Source organism: Bombus flavifrons, chromosome 6 (genome assembly GCF_040668555.2).
Source record: "Bombus flavifrons isolate JBK064 chromosome 6, iyBomFlav1_principal, whole genome shotgun sequence".
In the NCBI taxonomy this organism is placed as follows: domain Eukaryota; kingdom Metazoa; phylum Arthropoda; class Insecta; order Hymenoptera; family Apidae; genus Bombus; species Bombus flavifrons.
The window spans coordinates 9,306,287-9,329,441 of NC_138447.1; the positions used below are offsets into that span (position 1 = coordinate 9,306,287).

The window sequence follows — 23,155 nt, forward strand, 5'->3', positions numbered from 1 at the left end:
GTTAAGTTTAATTGTCTGGAAAGAAAGAACAACGTGCTATACACGAGTACATTGAACGTAAATTCTCGGCTTCGTATCATTTGCTAATTGCTGAGTTAACGCATTTACTGTATCTATAGAAGACTAGTATAAAAATATAAGAGAAAGTAGCATTACTTTCATAAGAAAGGATTCAATATCCGTAGGTATTAGGAAATTCATAATACTCGTAGCAGTAAGTTTTATCGCAAGTTGAGATTTCATTGAGGAATATTTCGTACAATATATCAGATATCTCGTTCACTGAACTAGCAGATATTTCACGAAAATTCGACGAAAAAGAAAGATTCTATTACATTGAATCGTTCGATTGCGGGGAAGAATTGCGTTCGTGTTTCGTTGGAAAGTGACTGCATGTCTCAAGTACATTTGTCGAATGGACCGAACCGCACGTAATTGCCGGACGAACCTCTCTGTGTGCAGGGCGAAAAATAGTGGACAGGATAGAAAATATGAGGTGGACGAAGGAAGCTGTGGAATCGAAAAAGAACAATTCGAGCTTCTGCTCCTTCTTCTGCTTCGAGATGTCGACCGTTTTTTATAAAACAGATAAAACGAAATTATTGAACAAAATGAAAACGTTTCTGTAATCGCGGATAATGAGTAGACTATATATTATTCTAGGTACAAATTTGAATATATTTACCTACATATTATCTATATACCAATATACAAAGTCTGACTGACTACTTATCAACGCCCAGCATAAATCGTTGTACTTAGAAACGTGAAATTTGGAGATGTATTATACTTTTTTCTATGGTGTATGCATGGGATGAAAAAAGATATTTGTAAATACGGAGCATAAAGAGATAACAGGATGATAAAAATTTTTTTACGGGTTTAGTTGCACTAAAGTTAGAGCCGTAAAATTCGGCATATGAACCCCTCGTTAAAAATAAACAAACACGTATTTGAGCAAAAAATGCAACCCTTATGGGAGCGAAAAAGGGATAAGTTTTTTTCTCAAAGGATAACCATGTCTGTAAACTTGAAATTCGACATATGAACTTCCCATCAAAAATAAACAAACACGTGTTTGAGTGTTTTTTTTTTTTAAATTCCACTCCTAAAGGATGTTCCAAAAGGAGGATAATAAATATAAATTCATCAATATAAAAGCTGTAGGGGCAAAGTTGTGAGGGGGCAGCTAGTGCGTTATAAAATATTAAAAGGTAACGATATATATTAAATATTGTCGTTGCATGTGTATTACATATTTATATTTATGTGTATTTATATGTACCTATATGTACATATCTGTTGGCATAATTTTAAGCAACAACTATAATACAATTGTATAACAGAGATTAATTTCGTTTAGTATATTGTTCCTTGAACCGTCGACTCTAACTGTAATTTCAAGCTGCAATTAATATTCTGATTACCGCTCATAGTTTCTAAATAATCTATCATAGTTTACCGAAACAATTTTGGTAGGCGACACGGAGTTGCGCTATTCGTAGCATGATGCAGCTTTCAACTTAACATAAAAGTATATCATACGTCGTGAACGTGTCAACCCTTCAACCCTGGATAATCTCTTTCCAATTTCCTATACAAACACACTGGTTACGTTTTTTTGTTATTTCCATTTTAATTCACTATAAATGATATAATAATTCATGTTATAAAAGACTCTAACTTGTCTATGTGCTAACTCCAATTGTCTATGTGCTTTTCAGGATACGTAACCGAGTCGTAACGAGAGGAAATTTTCGAAAATTCTAAAGTGGACATGCGTATCGAAGATTGGCCTGAAGCTGCACATCGATGACGCAGGGTAAGTGTAACACGGTCGTTACTCGATCGGGGACAAAAGGAGGAAACGCAATTCGGAGGGTCGTCAGATGAAAATCGTCGCGGAGCTCGGCCGTGTTGCCATAAATGGCGTGGCGCGGGCCAACGAGCGCGTTTCTCAAACCATTAGGTGAAAGGCCCTCCTCATTGTGTCTCTTTTTCGCTCTCCTCCCATCGACTCCGTTCCTCTTTCCTCATTAACTTGATTGCTCGATACCTCTCGTGGTAACAAACCACGCGTGGTGTACTTCCTGCTTCGTGCGCGTCCTCTACACTGTATGCCGCATGAAAAATGGCCCAATTAATTTTTCCCCTGCAAACCGCACGATTACTGGGGCCGTTAATTGCTACCGCGACTTCGGTATCGACCGTCATTGGAAATTTTAATGCGCTTCACGGTCCATTCGAAGAACAAGTTGATCAAATAAGACTATATTTGTAATCTGGGAACACTTTACACACGTTATATCATTCTATCTGAAAAAAGGTCCCGATTATTGTAACGCGCATCAATCGTTAATACATTCGATCTAAGATAAAATAATTACGGCTATAATTCTATCTTTGAAGTAAGATATGTTTTTCGTTGGAAATATCTTTGTTTTAATCCTTTCGTTTTTCTTTCAACAGTGACCACACTAATATAACAATATGGACTATATGGGATATAATTCAAACATATTTCAAAAGCTAGGGTAAGCATAATTTTTCAAATAGAATATACAGTTCTATTTTTCACGGAATCTTATAGCATGAAGGATCTTATTGATACAAGAAATATTGCAAAAATTTAGCAATCTTTTTTAGGCTTACTTTGGGACCTATTGTACCATATTTGATCTCAAAAGGATGAAGTAATAATGTTTGTCCCAGCACGATATTTCATTGCCTTCTGTGTCTTTTCTAAAACTTTCGTTGAGACGTATAAAAACAAAGATACAAGAGCTAGGTCGTTGCAATCATGCTAATTGGTATTTCTTTGCAGTGCCAATTAAATTTCAACAAAGTCTTTTCCATGCACGTAATATGCCCATACAAGTTTTCTACGTTTCATATTCAAATATATATTTTCGTACGCGCGCATACATCATTTTCATCGTGACGTTCGTTTCGCTTATATTTTACACGTATATTTTTAATTCCATTGTTAAAGTTACTTTGACTTCGAGTGTTTTACAATCCGTATTTCACTACCGCGTATTACGTACTTTTATTCTCCGATACCATCTCGCTTTTATCGCCGGAAATAGAATTATTCCTTACTAAACGATTAAATCCGACAGCCCGCTGCAAATTGATCGACAGAGCATCGATTTTTAGCCTGTTATAATATTTATCCTCTCGGCTGTTGAACCAGTAGTGATGTACCAGGAGAACGAACGAGGCAATATTGCCTTCGGTTTTTCGTGTTGGTGCACACGCATCTGCGAAATTCTATCTGAAATCGTTTCGGAAGCGCAATCGATGATCCGCGTTCACGGTAATATCGGAAGCGCGCGGGAGTTTCGTCGCAGCCGGTCGAGCTCGTTCCTCGTTTTTGCAATTCTTGAAATAGGAGCCAGTCTGAAAAATAACGTCTCTCCTTCGTGTTCGAATATTTAAATGAACTACGCATCATCGCTATGAAACGGTTAGCTTTTTCCGAACGTATAACGAAGTTAGTCGTTAATGGAATGTGGAAATTCGCTGGAATAATTTTTTTGACAAATAACGTCTCCCATGGCGGGGGTTGTTTTTGCGCACGTTAGTTACGGGACACATGATCACACGTAAATAATTAAAACTCGCTGCCTCGAGAGCGACTATACTCGGCCTGCTAAAAGATTCATCGAGTGAATTCACATACGAGAAGAGCAGAGAAACTGACAAAAAAGAATCGTAGAGCTATCAGAAAGCGGAGTTCTCTGGCATTTGTGAATGTAATTATGAAAGAAGATCCACGGTAATCCAGCATTCCTGGAGAAAAATTCTTCGCTCATTTGTCTGCTTTCCGAAGTCCTGCAATGAATAAAACGATGTAACAGACGGAACTTTCGGAACTCTGTGCCTCGATTAGTTCGCGAGCTCTTGCCTCTTGGTTCGTTTAAACACTTTTGAAAGACGGGAAATTCCCTCTCGCAACGTTGAACGGGTTTATTGTTTAACGTCAGAGAAAAAATGTTGCTTGTTTCCATGTAAAGTACGCTTGTAAAATAAACAAAGTGAATTCCCAACGCAGAGATTCGCCAGAGAACGAACGGTACCCGATTTCTCGTCGTGATTTATTTTGTTTACACGGAATTGTATCGTTTTGGAAAAGAATTATTCTTCCACTTAATTCCATACTGAAAGCAGTGGAAGTAAAATACGTTAAGCAAACAGCTGGATCGATTCTCCTCGATAATTGTCTATTCGAGAACTATTTCGCGTTTGGCCACAAAATTGATGAAATTAACGCGAGACCGAGGCGGAAGAGGTTTCAGTAGCTGGTTTCATTCATGAGCAGAGAGTTCTCCGCCAATTTCGAGTCGGTGATTTTTTTTCCAGGCTCTTCTAAAATTCCATTTATTCGCGGTAGCGCGAAACTACGCGTATTCTGCCTCGGTAATTCGAACTTCAATTCCACCAGTTCGTTTTTCGGCCGCATTCGCGTTCTTTCGACGTGCAAAGGCGTTCCACCGTGAAATTCCTCCCTCGAAATTCCAGACTGTCTTTAACGGAGGGGTGCCAACGACGCAGTTTCCCCTACCCAGTGCAAGTGTTTTACGATTCAGTACATCATTTTGCACCCACGTGAATTTACACGGAACCTCGATGTAAGCAGAACACATGCCACTCGTTGGATTTATTCCGTACGTTCAGTCAGAGACAAAGAGAAAAAGTACAGTGAAAAAGAAAGACAGATCGAAAGCACCGAAGAGTTATCTAAAAACGATACTAACTTCGTTTCAGCGCCAAAAAGTTAAGCAAATAAAAGGCTATTCGAAACTTTCGAGTGTAAACTGCGTGTTCCGATCGTTTGCCAGCATTGCAGTTAGCTGGAACGGAAGGTCAAGTGGCCCATTGAGACGTCGTCTGGTGTTATAAAGATATCAGCTGACTAACTAAATAAGGCTTGATCTTTGACCAATGATTCGTGACACGAACGCGATCAATGTATACGAGTGTTCCGAAAGCCAAACTGGCCAACTCCGATTAAAACCTCAAGAAAGCAAAGAACTATTTTCACAACTTTATTCGTTTATTACACGAATCGTAAATATCAAATTTTGGAAAATAATTCTTGTGATTGTCATTCTTCTCTGCATTTCAATTTACAACATTTCAATCGTTAATTCGTTGCTGTTGCTAATGACTTTTATAATAAAAATTTTCTTCTTAGCGCATTATGTATTGTTATTTCAAACGAATATTACTCGTGTCTGTAACAATGTGAGTCGGTTATCGCGTTTTGTATCAGGTCGATGAGCATACTAATAGTACTAGTAGTTCTGAACAAGTACAAGTGTATAGCTCCACGATATCGAACACGTCACAGTTTAAGTATGTCGCTTAATTCGTTCGAAGCATCTAGTTGCAATTTTTTTCAAAATTTCACCATCGAGATATAATTCTGGACACGGCTTACACTAAGAAATTTCGAATAGTGTGAACCCGATATAAAGCACAGAACCGTACCGTGAAAGTCTGACAGTGTAGAAAATAAAAAGCGTCGCAACGACAATTCTGCTGGAGCTAGAAACAACGGGAGATTGCGGCGTGATAAACCGAATTGAATCGACTGCCAGCTCCGAAGTAGCGAATCCCTCAGCGTTGCTTCCCTGCAAGAAATCGTTCCGCTTTAAAGCTTCCAATCAGCGGTTCCGTTCCACGATTTCGATACACTTGTTCGCGGATCTAACTTTTTCAGTTTTGCGAGGTCTCGAGAGTTTCTCTTGTGGCGGCGAAATCGCGCGTCAGACGTTTCAAACGCGATGTTTCCAGCGGCGACGCCCCGGTGTGCGGTGAATGCCGTGCTATCACAAGCCGCTCGGTAATAAGCCGGCGTTGAAACGCGAATTCAATAACTCGCGTGGTCGCGTGGAAGACCCGGCAGGAGAGCTGTTCGCGAGCCCGTACAATGCCGCACGCCGGGTTGTCTCTTTGTGAAACCGCGTCGAACCTCGTTGTACCGTGCGTAAAGCCACAGAGGAGGTGTGCGAGAGTGTTAGAATGTGTTTGGCGCGAACTAAAGCACGAATTCCAACAATCGCGTTTGTGGAGGTATACATCGAAGCCCGAAGAACGATCTCGTGCCACTATATCGCTAGGATCGTATTGGAAATAACGGAATTTCAATGAGTATTTTTTTGCCATGAATTGTCCGAGGTCCGTTGAACGCGAGTGCCACTCGTCATTCTCGCGATAACGCCGATCCGACGTCGTGTCTTCGTCTTGAATTATTTTTGCATCTTGACGCGTCTGGTCGGCATCGTAGCTTCACGTTCGAGTAACGAAAGTGAAAATTATTTTCGTAGCTTATCGCGTCGATTTGACATCGCATTCTTGAATCATAAACGAAGATGAAAGTTATTTTTGGACGTTATCGCGTCACTTTGCCTCGTATTCACCTTCGATTAATTCTGAATTTTACCGCGTCAATCTAACGTGTCATACGTTCGATACTTCTACGCTCGATTACTTTTTAAGATATGACGCGGCGTCTTCGCCTCCGTCTATTCCCGCACGTGATCATGTCAATTTGACGCGACGTCTTCGCCTTTGATTATTTTTATCTCTCCGTATAAATAAACGTATCGGCCGAACGTGCCATTAAATCGACACGAATGCAAAAATGACGCGTATCAGTCGCGTGCAATGTGTCCAGCCCTAAGCATGTATTCGAGAAGATATTTCTACGCGATAGGAACTTGGAAACTTCGCTTCTTTCTACAATAGGAGGAATTCCACTAAGGTGTCGTTCCGGATGAAAGGCTGAAAAGTTTTCGAAAAGCACCACCGTGCAGTGAAAACTTCGTGAAAACTGAAATTGTATAATTTCCAAAGGAACAACGAGTTCTCCTTTCTCCTTCCTTGACACGTGCACCGTAATTGAAAGTAACGAAACAAATAGAATTAGTCGTCAAGTTGGCGGCGCTAGGAGCCACGTTATCTCGCAATCTCGGAACTTCTTCGCATGATTCCAGTTTCCTAAACGTTCGATGGAATTCCCCAAGTAATTAAGCGGCTGGCATGAGTCTTTCGCGGCACCTGTTTTCGCTTGGCAAACAGAGAGACGATTCGATCTTTCTTCCTCTCTCTTTCTCTCTCTCTCTCTCTCTCTCTCTCTCGCTTTCTTCGGATGTTTCCCAGAGGAAAGGGATCTCGAGAGCAAGCATCCGAGCTTCCTTATTGGCCGCCAACAGCCGACGATGTCGAAAGGAAGGAACGAAACAGGTTGGAAAGAGAAAGAAACGATCTCTGCAGAATATCGAGGTGTTCCTCGAAATACCGACACCATCCGATCTTTCTTGACGTTTCTTTTCCTCCTTCATCTGGGGCGTTTCGTTTTGTTATATCCATTTTAGCGGCGAGAAATACCGGCGAGAAAATAGAAGGAACTTTTCCACCTTTGTCCTCGCCAGACGACGTTTTTGTTTTACGCCGTCTAAAGTCACATTGCTCGTCTGTAAACTTTAAACGCCCTTTCACCGTGCTCTTCCTCCTCCTACGATATTAATTTCCCCGTTTCTACGTACTTTCGCTACGCGATTAAATCTTGCCGACTTTCCATCCTCGCTCCAAAGCCTCTCTTTCGGTCTATTTGAGAGAACCAGGAACACAGGATTGCAGGATATGCTCTCGTTGCGAATTAATTTCCCAGCGTGATCGCAAACGCAGCCGACACGCGTCTGCTGCTGTTGATTGCTCTTCGAATCAACGCCAAGCGGACAGAATGCGCCGTGAATTTCGGCGAAACGTTGCCAACGATGTTTGCCTAACGTGTTCTAGCGACTTCTAATCAGAAACATTCGTCGGGACAATTTTACCTCTATAAAGGAGAAAATGTTTTTCTAGGAAGAAAATCGATCGTAGACGGTTTATCGGGATTACGCGTACTTCGATTCCGCTACGTTGGTCATCGGTGTTGGTGTCAAAGCTTTGCCGACGCTCTGTTCGTTCATTGATGAGCTTTGAGTTCGGTGGATCAACACGTCGAACAGGTTGTGCGATTGCTTGTGAAACTCTGCCTCGATCCGATAGTTTAACGCGACACGACGCTCTTCATCCATTGGTTCTTCTACCAAGCAACTTTTTAATGGACGAGAATTTCCGTTCGGGAAAATTAAGCTGTACGATGTCGTTTCGTTCGAAAGCTACCTTGTTCGAGTTCAGGATTCTTCCTTTATAACCGTACTCGTATTATACCTAGAGGTAGTTGGCGACATCGCCGTCTAAGAAGCTTCGAATAATATTGAAATAAAAAACGAGGTAGACGAACGAAAGAGTCTGAGGGATAGAGGACCGTTTCAGACTGAATGGATAACCGCGTGCACCGACGAACCTCCTCTTCGCCAGTGAATGCAGAGGATGGGGACTCTAAAGCAGGAAGGCATCTCGTTTAGAACCGTAGGGATTATTTTCTTACCGTTTATTCCAACTTGCCAGGAGATATTCGAATCTTTATCCCTTCGTTCCTCCGAGTGGGTCAAACCCGAAACTGTTCCCTTTCAAACTGAAAGCTGTAGATTCTATTCACAACCTCACGGTACACAGCAGTGTCGTTCTATCGACCAGAGACGATTACAAGCGTTGGTAATTTTGCGGAGAATCACGAATGTATTTTACTCCTAGAATTCTCATACACTAGCCTGCTCAAAATTATCCGGATACTTTTTTATTTTTCATAAGATAGACTAGCCTGGCCCACGTCAAATGTCGTTTTGTACGATGGAACTTTAATTACACGCAGTTTCTCTTAATTATCGTTCGATATACTCTTCCAACGATTATTTTCTTTCGTTATTACGACTAAGTGGACTATATACAATTCTTAGCAACGTGTCAAGAAGAATTTATTCAAATGCTTATTTTCGAGGTTTTAACATTTTTCTCCATAGTCCATAGAAAGTACTCTACATGTTGAAAGTTGACGTACTTGCAACTTACTTGGAAGGTTATTTTCTTTGGAATATTTCCTCGCGCCGAGCGAACGTAAGCCGCCCCTTTTGCGACCGCGTTTTCTTACGCCACGGCGTTAAAGCGTAATTTCCTTGTTGTCGATCAAGAAAAGGTGTTAGTACGCGGCGTCGAGCCGAAGGTTTTCTTCTTCTAGCTCGATTAACGTTACCTCTCTCGAGCCGTGGAAATAACTTGCTCGCGTTCGCCTGATTACACTCGGCTCTGCCACCTGCTCGATGAAAAAGGGCCGCGAATGAAAATACGATTTCCACGCAACGTCGTGTCTCTTAAAATTGTTGTTACGCGTACGATGATGGAACATCGTTCGACGGCTCAAAGAAAAGAATTCCAACCTTCTTTTCTCTTCTTTCTTACGACAGTCGGACGTTTAGTCGTTCATTTTTTTTCTTTTCCACCGACGACTCAGCGAAGCTCATCTGTCACGGAACAACGTGAGGTTCGTCGTTTCTTCTCGCTTCCGCGAGTCGAACAAATTGTACCTGGCAGCGGGACACGTCCGCTGAGTAATGGGCTAACAGAGGGGAGGCTCGCACCCCTTGTCGCACGTCGAAAGTCAGTGCAAGATCGCTCTTATGTTTCTCTACCATCGGCTGCGCCGGCACGCCTTTTCGATGAATACGCGCGCCGTGTTTCATTCTCTTTGGCCATTGTGTACGAGCAGCGAGAGGCAAATGGAAATATCACTATTTGAATAAAAGGACAGGGCCACGGTTATTTATTTTCCCTTCCTAATAGCCGGAACCGGTGAATCCAAGAATGATGGGGCTGAAGCACGCGGACACTGTTTTGATTAGAGCCTGTGGTGGCTTCACCGTGTACCGGCAATGTGTCACGACAGAATGAAATGTCATCCCTGCTGCTTTCGTTCTATACGATCTCGTCGAATGGACGTAGGTGGCAGCGTACAAACACTACGCGATTTGAATAACACAATTGGAAACACAGTGTTACCAGGAAATTCGTCAACTGACTCTTCCTACCTCCTCCTTTTTTTTTTTTTTTTTTTTTTTGGAGAGATGAGGCTTTGTTGATAGTTTGGGGACCATGGAAACAAGCCAGAACAGTTTCATTGCTTTCATACATTTAATATCGTTCGTTTGTTCATAGTAACCGAGCAAGCCAAATTATTTTTGAAGGTTTTGTAATTGTTAATGTACCTCCTCGCTCGTAAAGGTAAAATCAAAAGATTGTTAGGGATTGTTGTTAAAGCTTCTACATGATACTATCTATATGATCGCGATAGAAAAGTTTATGTATTTCGTGTTATATAATAAAAATCACATCAAGTATAAATAATCAAATGAAATCTGTATGTTCTATGCGAGTGATCTCTCGTAGATTTTAAAATGAAAAAATAACGAGCATCGACGTAACCAAAAGCGAGTCCCCGAGGGAGTTGAGAGTTTGTAGGGATCAGAGGGATACTAAGTAGGCGGGAGGGAACCCAAGGCACGATCCACCATTACGTCGCCAATTGGATTTTCATTCTTTTGGGGCGCACCACGTGTAATCCGCCGTATTGCCTGTCGGGGTTTTCTGCGGAGGAAGTCGATGGTTAACAAGTTTTCAGTTCCCGAGATTGCTAATTGTGCAAGCATTAACTCGCAATTAAAGTTTCCTTCGTTAAATCAGGCTTGTATTCGCGTCGTGTCAATAAGCGTCAAGCTAGACTTTATCTTCTTCGACGTTACGATCTTTAGCCAGCTCTTTCGAGCAGACATCTTGACTCTACCTTACATCAAAGAACGAAGAATTCCTTGACGAAGAGGATTAAATCGCGGGTGTAGCGCATATTGTATTTATACAAGAAGCTCATGGCAAAAGTTAACGTTCAGTCTCTCATCGATGGATTGCGAAAAACAATTTTTGCAGGCCTCTATAATATCTCGCTTTCCACCGTGAAAACACTGTTTTACGAAGGTCTTGAAAGGATTAAAATATGGATAAGATGAATTACGCTCTTGATGAATATCAAATATTTTTTAGTTACATCCCATCAAAGAATAGGAATATTTTTTCCTTATCGAAATACAATGCTCTTTCTATCGACTAATGTCAAATATCCTTCTGCAATCGCTGCATCGCAATATTTTGCGAAAGTACATAATACGACGAAGCATATAACATAGAGAACTACGAACTTTCCGAACAACCCGATAACGATATTAAAACAAACACGAATTTCCGTACATTAAGTTGGATAATAGAGAAATTTCGATTCACAGAAACACGAACGTTTTCACGTGTCGTTACGAAGTTCGTTCTACTCGAGTTGCACATTTTGTGCCCTTAAACTGTCAAGTTTCGTGATAATTCGTTCGATCGAGTTCCATTTTCGAAGGAGAAAGGGAATTGTATGCAAAGCTGAGAACTATGCTCCGATGCTACCCTTCCAATAGGTATTTTCAGTGCGACGAAGCGAGACTGATCCTCTTACGGACCGAGAAAAGTGATCGTAAAGATTTTAATCCTCCCAACCAGTGGATCCTTCTCGAGAATAACACCGAGGAAACCGAATTCGATTTACTTCTATGTGTAATATCGAAGTACCGTGGCGAATTTCATATCGGTGACAGGAGATGAAATAGAGAAAGCGCGTTTCGGATGATAAAATGCCACGTATGACATTTCGAGTATGAAAATTTTCATACCACTAGGGTGCGCTAGCTACGAAAATGTTTCTTCCTTTGCCGTCTCTTCTCTGTAGAAAATTTTTCTTTTCCTATTGGGTTGGCAACTAAGTAATCGCGGATTTTGTCATTAGGTGGTATTAACAAATTGACCATATATTCGATAGGAACTCGTTATAGTTGGCTTGCATCTGGTTAAATATCGTTCGAGACTCGTAGATGCTAATCTCGTTCAGAAGGACGAAACATTATTTTCTTCCTCGTTTCTTCGTTTATTTCATTTCATATATCGTATTCGTATGTTTACTAATCCTTTTAACGAATCTACAATTAAACAATTACATTTGTACAACTGAATAGCTCCTTATTACGTATTTGGAATTCCGGACCGTTCTTGATTGCTAGCTTCGGCTATCGACCTTCGTTCTCTCTTCGTCCCCCCTTTCACAAATTTTTAACCACCACCCAAGCGACGGAAGGAACTTTTTTAAGAGACGTGCACGGAATTCGTTAGCATACAGGAAGCAATTGCTTCGCGTTCGAACGAAATTTGTCACGACAGCAATTGACGTTCACCAAAGCGCGTTTCTTCTTTCACGGAAGAACGACCAGCATGTGTTTTCCTTTCGGTCGGAGAACACGTCTCGCTAAAACAAATCGCATTTCATAATGTCATTGGAAATCTAGTCAAAGTTAAATTCTTTATTCTATCGAAGAATCAATTCGGCCAACGAATGTTGTTCGTGTCCTACGCAAACGGTAAACTTCCTCGGCTTCCGGAAGGATCCGTGCGAAGGTTCGCATACCGAGGCGACTCGACTTCGATGCTAGTGGTATTCAAAGTACGGAACTTAATGGATTCGGCGAACTCGAAGGCTGCTTTCAACCAGCCGTCTGGATGCCGTTTTGTTTGCCTTCGCGTTGTATCTTTCTCCCTCTCTCTCTCTCTCTCTTTCTCTCTCTCTCTCTCTCTCTCTCTCTCTCTCTCTCTCTCTGCCAGCAAACAGATCCCATAAAGAAGTTTCGATCTTGAGTTGAACGGTTGCGATCGTATCGAACGAAGCTATTGACCCTTTTACCACAATAAATGCAAAAAGAATGGTGGATTTTATATTCCACGATAAATCCTCGGGAACAAAGTAAATCGATGGTCAAATCCTATCGTGAGTCATCGTAGACGATCCATCGATGGGACGTATTCGTCGTTTAAATCAAATGTTTGCGCAACGTGTCATCGGCTTATTGACTCCGTGACGATAAACAGTCCATTTCCAAACATATTCCCTAAATTTGTGTATACGTACTCTTAAAAGAAAAAGTAAAGAGAGGAAAGAGGGGAAAAAATACGTTGGAAAATCATCCGATCGAAAATGTTTTACGAAAAGAGAGCAAACGTATACTTTTGCCATCATACGCGCGCCAGTTTAATCGATATCTGGCGACACAGGTGAATTTAATTTGACGCATCATTCGCGTTCACACACGGGTGAAAACAATAATACTGACATTTACTTATCATAGAAAACCTATTAGTTTATCCTGCGAAATTCCAGCAAATCTATCTCATTGTCGACGTATCACACGAACGTAACTCAACGTGGAACAAATAAAGCGATCTCTGAACGCGGTATCGTTGCTGTTTTTGCAACATTTCCATCGACGCGAACATGAGCGCATCCGTTGCGCCCCTTATGCAAATAGGCGAATATTTCAAACGTTTGTCCAGTCTCGACCAACGACCGCCTCTGGAAGCAAAATGCACAGGTAGATGGTAAACACCGCTTTCGCGTAACCGTACGCGAACAATCCTTGAACACGCTGTCTCTCAATTCGCCTGGAAGTCGTTACCAGAGACAGCAAGAGAGCAGCAGATTATAGCGAAGCAGCGGCAGCTTCGTCCGCACGAAGGGAAACGATGCAGCGTTTCGTGTTCGTCCACCATAATCTCCACCCCTAACTTTCCCCGCTTTAACTTGCACCGGACTAGGGGGAGGAATAGAAAGGAAGAGGACGCTATCTCGAGGCAGAGATTGCTCTGCCCGCGTCTCGTTGTTCCCTACGATTTACCCCGGCGAGATTACCCTTTGCATGCTCTCCAGTCGCTTTAACTTTTACCCCTCTCCTATGGCTCAGATTTCTGCGACATTCATCTCGCCTTTTTACCGCTACGTTAACCACCATTTTTGCGGTTACTCCCTTCGCCAACTCGTCACATCGAGAACCACTCCGTTATATCGATAAGCCACGTTGACGTATACCCTCGTTTATAAATATGCCAAGTACTCCGAGTCATCGATAGTGAATTGTCTGTTATTTCATAGGGAATTTAAACGAAGACCTACGTTTTTCGTATGGAAGTGGGATTATGAAATTCGAAATCGTGTCGACGATTTCTTCTTTTTTTTTTTCATAATCGTTATAGACGATGGAGTTTCTTTCTGATTATCGTTAAACAGGATGTCAATGACGGAGTTTTTGTTCGTTCACTAATAACAATTATCGACGACAGACTTTCTCTTTTTATTGTTTTCGATCATCCTCCGTTTAAAAAAATAGGAAAACTTTTTAACGTAACTGTTATCCTTCCATGAACTTGAGACTTTCGAGCGAAGATCTCGTGTATTAATGTACTTAAATCAATTTTAATTAATAAGTACAACATTCAGGAATCATGGTTGGAAACGAGGCCTTGTTGCACTACACGAGAAGGCTAGTTCATTTTTCTAATTGAACTGGTTGCCACTGGGGACACACGCTGCTAGATTAATACGCAAGTGAGATTGCAAGCTTTCCGCGGTTATTATCCTCGTCGTAATTACGAAATGGCGATTATTTAACAAGTATAAGCAGTGCTAGGGATATTTTAATTAAATTAATATTCGTCGTATCCTGTACTGTGATCCTACAGCTTTCAGTTCCGATATACATATTAACAAGCTGGAAATTCTCGTCGTCGGATATTGTTCGCAGACCGTCGTTCCGTTTCTCAGTCTCCTCGAAGGACGTCGCTTGTCGATTTCTGTTTGCACTTAGACGAGCACATAATTAGTCGAATCTTGGCGTCGAATCGCGGAAGTAATTCCTGCCGAAGGAACAAGCTTCCTTCGATCGTTTCCTGAGCACATAATTATCGACGTCGTGTCGTTGCGGAGACGAACCTGAGTTTATTGTACCGTTTTAATTACGCGTATATAATTGCTCACGAAAAAATTCAGACACTTGTAGCAATTTTTATCGATACGTACATTATTTACACGTCTTACACGAATCATTTTGAAATTTCATTAGCACCGCAATGAGACTGAAGTATCATGAGTATGCATTAGGTTGTCCGGAAAGTGTCTTTTTTTCGCGAACGTGTCTTTTACAACAGTGCATGTTCATATAAACGTGAAACCAAGTCTGTGAAATGTCGCGGTGTTTATTTCAACGTAACAAAATGGATCGTACGTAATTCGACAAAATAATATAAAACAAAAAACGTTGTGCGTCTACTATTTCCTCGTAAAACGAAAGAAACTTTTCGGACAATCTAATATATCGGTAAAGGAACAAATGTGAAAATCTATACAAAAATTACCTACAAGGTATTTGGTGCAAACATATATCTCACGGAAATGATACAAATATTTGAGCAATTAATTGTCCATCATAATAATGTAATATAAAATGTTCTATTCAGTGTCCTTAACACTTAACAATTGTGTGATAATTAATCAGTCTTTGGTTAAATAAACATTCACAATAAATATTTTTATACATTTTCAGATTGGATCAAATTTTGTCAATGCAATCCCGAAAGTCGTGTCTCATTGCAGTGTTAATGATATCTGAAAATGTTTTCTGCAACGCATACAACGCGGACTTGAAAGTTTTGCGAACCACTGTATATACATTTTGGACTTTGTTGCAAACTCTACCAATATCGTCATGAAAATCATGTCTCATTATAGTTTTAATGAAACTTCGAAAACTTTCGTATTACGCACGTGATGTATTCATAGAAATTGTCCATGATAAATGTTCGAGTATTTTCCTCAGCTACTGTAAATATGTCCATATTGAAATTTACGAGAGTACGTGGATATTGTAAGTGGAGCGGTATTAAATAATTACAACTGCACTGAATTTAAGCTGCATTAAATTCTCATACGCTTCAACAGTATCCATTAGTCGGTTAATGCATCCATGTTGAGCCAACAATTGTTTGTACTTAATAAGATAAAGAGCACTTAACACGATGTTCAGCCTTCGTCGATGGATGATCGATTAATAAGCGTCATTGTCGTGTGTATCGGTTTTAATTAGAGAAAATATACTCGTGATCGATTCGTCTGTAGTTAAACATGTGTAGAGCAGAGGGAATGGTCGCATAACTCTCACTCGATCCGGTTCTACTGTAATCAAGACGTCGCTGCCGGCTGATCGCCGAGGGCAAGTCTTTCCCGCGTCCACGGTATTTTTCTTCTCCGCCCACACAGGTGTATATAACTTTATACTGCATAGTATGGTATATGCGTCCTACGTACTGTTCTCCATTATCACGAATGGTCAATTTCAAGAGAAAGTAGACTGCAGCAGATTTTAAACGGTATAATCTTTTGTTATCTTTCGATTTACTATGATTGTGACTTTAAAGTTCCATGTAGCGAATGTACGTAGTTTTCATAACTTTTGCTGTACAATATGGCTATAATAATTTACTTCGTGCTTTTATAATTCCTGGAGCTTACGCGTTTCACACGGTATAATTTCCACAGTTTTACAATTCTAGCTTTGTAGCGGATCTTTCTATAAGTCTCGATTTACTATCCTTGCGTAACAAAATAAGAAATTACTTAATTATTTTATAAGATAATAACATTAACTGTAGCATTATGTATAATTTTTATATAACGCGTGTCTCAATCACTCGCCTGCAGATTTCTATCTTCCTACGCCAATCGGAGTTTTTTCCCATCTATAATAATCGTAATAACAATAATATACGTATGTAATCTGGGAAAGGTATCGGGCAGAATCGAGCCAACTATCGCTGTGTACAATCCTCTATCGGAGATTTAAAAATTCAGTCGGGTTTCCTCCGTTTTGACTAGACGATCGTGTCGAAATAGATTCCGTTTTTCGATAAAGTATTCGATCAGGATTGAGAATCCGTTTGCAACGAGCTGTGCAATCCAATAGTCCAACCACGACTGTCACTCTGCACACTATCAACGATATTCGCTTGCGTCAATAGGAACGTGGATGAGATCGAGAAAAAGGTGTGCACATGTGCCTGATCTGAGCGGAAGTTTATTCCTTAATTGCGCGGTTCGATGGAAAAAAAAGGAAGCCGATCAGCAAATTGCGGCTAATTCGATGTCACGGTCACCGATTCGAGAACGTATTAACCCTTCAAGAAGTCTCGGCTCGTTAAATCCACGCCTAGTTTGCAAAATTGTGTTCCTAACCGTCTGTAATTGTCCCGTTATTCGAGAAACTAGAAAGAAGTCTCGTAAACGATCTTCTACGCTAATACTACAAAATATCCAAACATTCTAGCCGATTCATATTTTTAGCAATGGTGCATGAATGTTAGCAAAATGAAACTAGAGATGAAAACAAAATTAGAAAACTGGAAATCAACGAGAACGTCCAAAAGTATTAAGCAATTTATTTTATTCAAAGAAATAATAACTTTTAAATAAATTTAAAAAATAAATAGCAGCTGTATTAAAATTGCAGATACAGTTTATCGATGTACCTGTCCTTCAAATAATTTTCGTTCGTGCATAACTTTTTACTTGTGATTCTGTAATTAAATAACTCGCTGTTGAAAATAACCAAATAGCCAGATATTTTAGAGTGCTAATATATCAGTATATCTCTCTCTCTTTTATCGTTTGGAAAATTAGTCTCGTATGGAATACGGATTTTCACGATTGTACGTCTATAGGGCGCGAATATATTTGATTTTCAAAGGCAAAGGGTGGGAACGTTTTATGGTTTGTACCGTAAAATCGATTCAGCTGGTGGATGTATAATATAATTTTATAACGCGATAAGGGAAATAGGAACGAATACCGGTTGCATGTTCCATCGGATACATAGCCCGCGAGCTTTATCAACGTTCGTTCGATCAAAATCATTACGTGTTTCCAATGGTTTACTTTGTAGACTGGCCGGAGCAATTAGCGCACGGAAATCACTGCCGTTCGGAAAAATATCGCCGCTAGTTATCACGTGTTATAGTATAAAGGCAGAGAAATGATAAAGAAAAGCGCTTTCAGTATTCATCGGCGATATTAATTGCAACTTTGATCCAACGTCCATCATATTTTCGTTTGAATTCCTTTGAATGGCCATTGTGACAGGTTTCGGTTACACCCAGACAAAATAATCTTTTTATGTTTATTCGTATAAAATATAATTTAGAAAATTGAATATACGTATTTTGTACGAATAAAATTGTATTGCATTTTTAAACAATTAACACGAGTATATTTTACTCAAATTAAATATCATCTGCAAGATTGAATACACATATTCTTTTATTTCTTCCATACTTTGTAAATATTTTTATTTGTTTTAATAAGTGATTTCATATCGTAAATAAAAAATTGTATGTTACCTAGTATCATCAATCCGTTTTTAATATAAAAAGATTTTTCTGTTATCAATAGCTCAATTTCATATCGCGATATTCATATCGCGGATTTTCATGAAAAATTTAAAAACGCAAAGATATATAAGATATCCAACATATAGTACTTTCTATATCAATTAATACGATATTTAATGTATCAAACGATTTTCTATACCTAAATTCTACCTGTTTAATTGTACCTATTCAGACAAATACGAACTTGCATAAATATCCGCAGACTAAATATTAGAATACGAATTTTCTTCGACTAATTAACCCGTTGGAAACCGAGGCTAGCGAAAGGATAAAAAATGTCTAGATCAGATCTACGGTGACCGTATCCAGGAAAGATTGGAGGTGGTGAGCCGCGAAGAATTTTTACGAGCGGCTAGCGTGTGCACGTAACAACCTGGCGAACATAATTCTCGTATTTCGAGGGGAAAACGACGTAAAGACGAAACGAGTGTCCTTTACGATCCCTTAAATGCCTCGTGTTATTTCCAACAGGCAGACGATATTCAGCGTAATAACGCGATAAATAACGGGTCGTAACTTCCGTATACGTAGGTAGTTGCCGCGTACTATTCGGCCAGGGCTCTTTATTCCGGAGCACGTTGGTTTATAAACGTTAATTACGTGTCCCCCCGTAGCACTGCAACCGCTTGCTTAGCTTTGCAGGAAGCGACGCGAAACACCAGTTGCCAGCGCCGCTTTCTCGCAGTTCTTCAGTCGCTGGTCGCGGCAAAAAGGAATAACTTGTTATTGCAAAAAAAGAACGAGTGCCTCGTTCTGTGACACGATGAAAAAAGAAGCTACACTTGGCGGAATCGATCTTCGTAGCTCAGAATCGTCTATGGACAACCGGTTTCTCTGGTCGAAATGTATCTAAGCGTAGGAAGTTTTAGAAAATTGAACTAATCATTTTACAAACCATTACAGTGGAATTTCTAGTATCCGGACTAATGGAGAGACATAACCGTTGGGACGAGGGAATTTTCGGTTAGTAGAATCCGCGTCTTTTCGGAACATTTGAAAATAAGGTGGTCGTTCATCGTCATTTTCAATGTAATCTTCTTGCTTTCAACACGGAGACTTAAAATGTTGATAATATGTTTAGAAATTTCCAAATGTTTCAAGATATTAGCGTTATAATATTTATATTTAGATAGTGGCATTTCTTTATCGCTGATTCATTACCATTATTGCAAAACAGAGAGCGAGTATTTATTTTTCAACACCATTAAAGTTTTTCTACTTCTTGAAACAGCCGAGTAATTTCCAATTACATGTTCCTGTTCTTGACGTCATTAATTATCTACCTTCTCTAACTTCTGAAGTATTTTCTTTCCTCTCGGCGCTTGATACAAGACATTTCCTCTTTGATGTCATTATATAGAAAATATTAACGTGTACGATATCAGCTTCGTACTAAAGTAATAAGAAAGTGATATGAAATAACAGTAAGGACGTATAAATGTTGTCAAAGACACAAGCGAAAAATTATGCCGCTTAATTAAAATAACTAGACTTGCGCTATGCAACTTTAACATTACCGCACATTATTTAACATCCGCTGTCCGAAGAAATTTCATTCAGAACAGCCGTTTAATTCGAATAACTCAACTCGTGCTATTAATCCAATCCTAAGTTTAAATTATTTGACCAATTTGAACGAGGCTTCGCCAACAAGTTAGCTAGACGCAGCCCGTTGCGTGCGATCACCAATTTCTACGGGATAAGACGATCGTAACTTTACGACCACGCGTAACGCGATTAAGCAAACCTTCTTGATTTACCTTTCCTTCGTCGAGGTTAGATCGTCGCACCCACACAACGTCAAGTTGTAAAAAGGGAAAGCGATTCGTGGAACTGCGTGAGATCGAGGGCGATCGTTCTTCCCGGAAGCGGAGGAAAATTCGAAATGCCCCCGAGGATCGAAGAAGATCGCCACGGTTTGTCGGTATAACGTCGGTCAGATTCCGCTTGTTCCCGGCCTGTGCGAGTCGCATTATCCAATTTTCCACGGTGCTACGAGGTGCAATTGCACGCAGAGGCGGATGGCGTGGGCCGGTGTACTCGTTCGTCGGCTGGTTCCCGCGTTGTACGTTTGTCCGTGTGGCGGCTGTCTCCAGCTGGTGCGCGATGGAACCTGCGGTCGAATCGGCCGCTAGTAAATCGAGAGCTGCGATAAAATCGATACCGCGTAGATCCAACGATTTTTTGTGCCCCCCCGCGAAGCTTTCGATCACTGTAAATGATACCACATTACGTGGGAACGATAGCCTCGCGTAATTGATATGGAAACTGCGTAACGCGCCGACTGGAATCGAGCGAAGGCTAATAGAGAGATGTGGAAGATATTTCTGACCACTACGATTTGTTATAATAGTTTTATTTGAATTTGAACAAAGTGTACAGATTTATGACGAATTGGTAATTACAAGTGGTACTTACTATATTCCTGTAGAAAGAAAATTCCAAAAGAAAAGGTTCCAGCATCTTTAACTTTTGTTCAATACGTTCCGGTTCGTGTAAACAAAATATTCGTCAAGTTACACGATTCGTCCCAGTGTATCTGTAATTATATCGTAGAAGAATTATGTCTAATTAAGTCGTAAAGTTGTACCTGCGAAGCTTTCGATAGAAGTACGCAGGTACAGGATACATTAATTTCCCTTGAAAGACGAGGTCGAAAACGTAGATGTCATAGCGAGTAGTAACGAGTTACGAAGAATTACACGTAAAAGGAGGAAAGTATTACGGGAAAATACGAAACCTAGGCAATAGCGTGGATAGTCTGGCAAATACCAACGAGCGCACTGGTGTCATTCATAAAGATGAAAAAGACGAAGATCGATATATCGGTACATGCAGGCTCTCTTCAAAGTTGCTTAGTCAAAGAACGAGCTGCGGTTTGGAAACATCGACGGATGATTTACGATGCTTCGATACAGGAGAAAGGGCAAAATACCTCACTCTAAAGAATACTTCCATACGTCGAGGCGCATTCTTTTTTCTCCCATTTCGGATGAAAGAATTTTCGATTACTTCGAGTTAACGAGCGATCGCGTAAAGTCAGCCAATCTGTCTGCCACGCTGCTTCTGCTGTGTATTTCGTCTTTATCGACGAAATTTCACGGGGCGGAGTTCATGGAATAAAGGAAGAAAGGGGCGTTCGGATTACGGTTCTGACTTAAACCGAGCGTGCCAGGAATCCCCTGTGATGCTTTATGTTTTCGTCGATACGTGATCCCACATCGTACGATCTTCGTACGTCGTCCATCGTTCTCCTTATTAAAGCGAGCCATTTATCTTGTAGTCTGCGAGCTCGTTCGAAATTCCTTTCGATAAAGTCTCCTCCGTCGTTCTGTTTAATCCACTCGAGGACCAAGCAAATCGTAGTTTATCGTAATGTTGCAAACAAAATAGTAAGAACATTGTAAAACCATAGAATTATCATTAAATCGTAAAATTATAGAATCTATAATTAAGCGAGTTTTTCGATGAAATAGAGAATCGATGATAGGTATTGGATGATAAAAGTTTTGAACTGTGACGTGAAGTTGGATTCTCCTGGTCGAACTCCATAACCTGTTCCATTCTTCTTTTCCGATACTATGGATTGATTTAAGAAGATCTTGATACGATAGCTTAGTTTCATTCGACAGGTCGGTTATTGCTTCTCTCACCATAATCCAACTCGAAAGCAGAGATTGACTCTATCTTTGGCTGGTCATTCCGGATGAACCACAGATAGAAACAATCTTTATAGCTTTCACGCGCGAATAAATCGTTCACGATGCGTGTCCAAAGTGTAAAGTCTAAATTCGCCTTCACACGGCAACGAGTATCCTTTTGAGGTGTTAATGGCTCTTGTAGATCGATCGATAAAGGTAAACGACGTGTCCCGATACGACCAGACCGTTTAACACCTTGGAGGCTGGTGTGTTTGCAAATGTGAAACCTGTCGCAGGAACCAACCAATAAAAAGAAGACCGGGGTCTCTGAATGGCCGGCAAGGTTAATACGATTGGATGATTGGCTCGATTAGCAAATTGGCTGGCGACGTGTAGGACATTGGGATAAATGAGGATATGTCTATGCTGGGAACATGGCACTGCCGCAAATTGATGGGAAGGGATCGAACGACAGCCTCGATGTCATCGCTGATATATTATGAGACATGGTTTTCGATAGGTGGGCTTACGTGCGCGTGTCAGCTCGACAATTAACGCGACCCTTGTAGAGTTGCACCAAAGGGCCAAAGGGTAGTAGATGGGGGCCCTAAAAAATGGAATTCAAGCAACGCGATCGAATACCATTTTTTTCTATTATTCACCTCGACTCTTTCCAGGTGAATCGTCCAACGATAAAATTTCGCGAATCGCTCGCGTCCCATGACGCGTCTCGCGCATCCCACGGTACTAAAGTACCGGTAATTTTTATGTATTTATCGTTTAATACGATCGATCGAGCTATGTATCAGTTTCTTGAAAATAACGTGTATTTCATGAAGTAGGAATAATGCGATTGAAGACTTCATGATAGAAGAGCAATAACACGATAAGTCACATTTTCTATTTTTTACAGATAAGCAGTTTTAAAATTCAGCAGGTTGTTGATCAATAGTTAAAATGTTATTAAAATTGTTCGTTTACTTGTATCTCACAGAGATCAGAAAAGTAGTTGAACGTCGTATGCTAGTAACACATCTGCAGTAAATATCTTGTAACGTGTATATACATTTTCAAATTGGTCTCAAAATTTGCCAATATAATCGTGACATGTCGCGTCTCGTTACAGTGTCGATAAAATTTCAAAATACATGTAACGCATGAAGCATAGACATAAAAGTTTTCTATGGTAAATATCCAAACACTTTCCCGTGCCAGTGTAC

At 40.4% G+C, this 23,155-nt stretch overlaps 1 protein-coding gene across 2 annotated transcripts in view; it reads left to right on the forward strand.

Moving 5' to 3' along the window:
- LOC138180968 (CD151 antigen) overlaps positions 1–23,155 on the forward strand; it is a 90,032-nt gene that overhangs the window by 24,682 nt on the left and 42,195 nt on the right. Inside the window, exons 2-3 of one of the 2 annotated variants that reach the window (XM_069115372.1) lie at positions 1,725–1,822; positions 2,470–2,534. In XM_069115372.1, the coding sequence (XP_068971473.1) occupies positions 2,491–2,534 (44 nt within the window). In that variant the 5' untranslated portion in view covers positions 1,725–1,822; positions 2,470–2,490. The remainder of the gene's footprint in view (positions 1–1,724; positions 1,823–2,469; positions 2,535–23,155) is intronic. The other variant, XM_069115373.1, reaches the window with a different exon arrangement.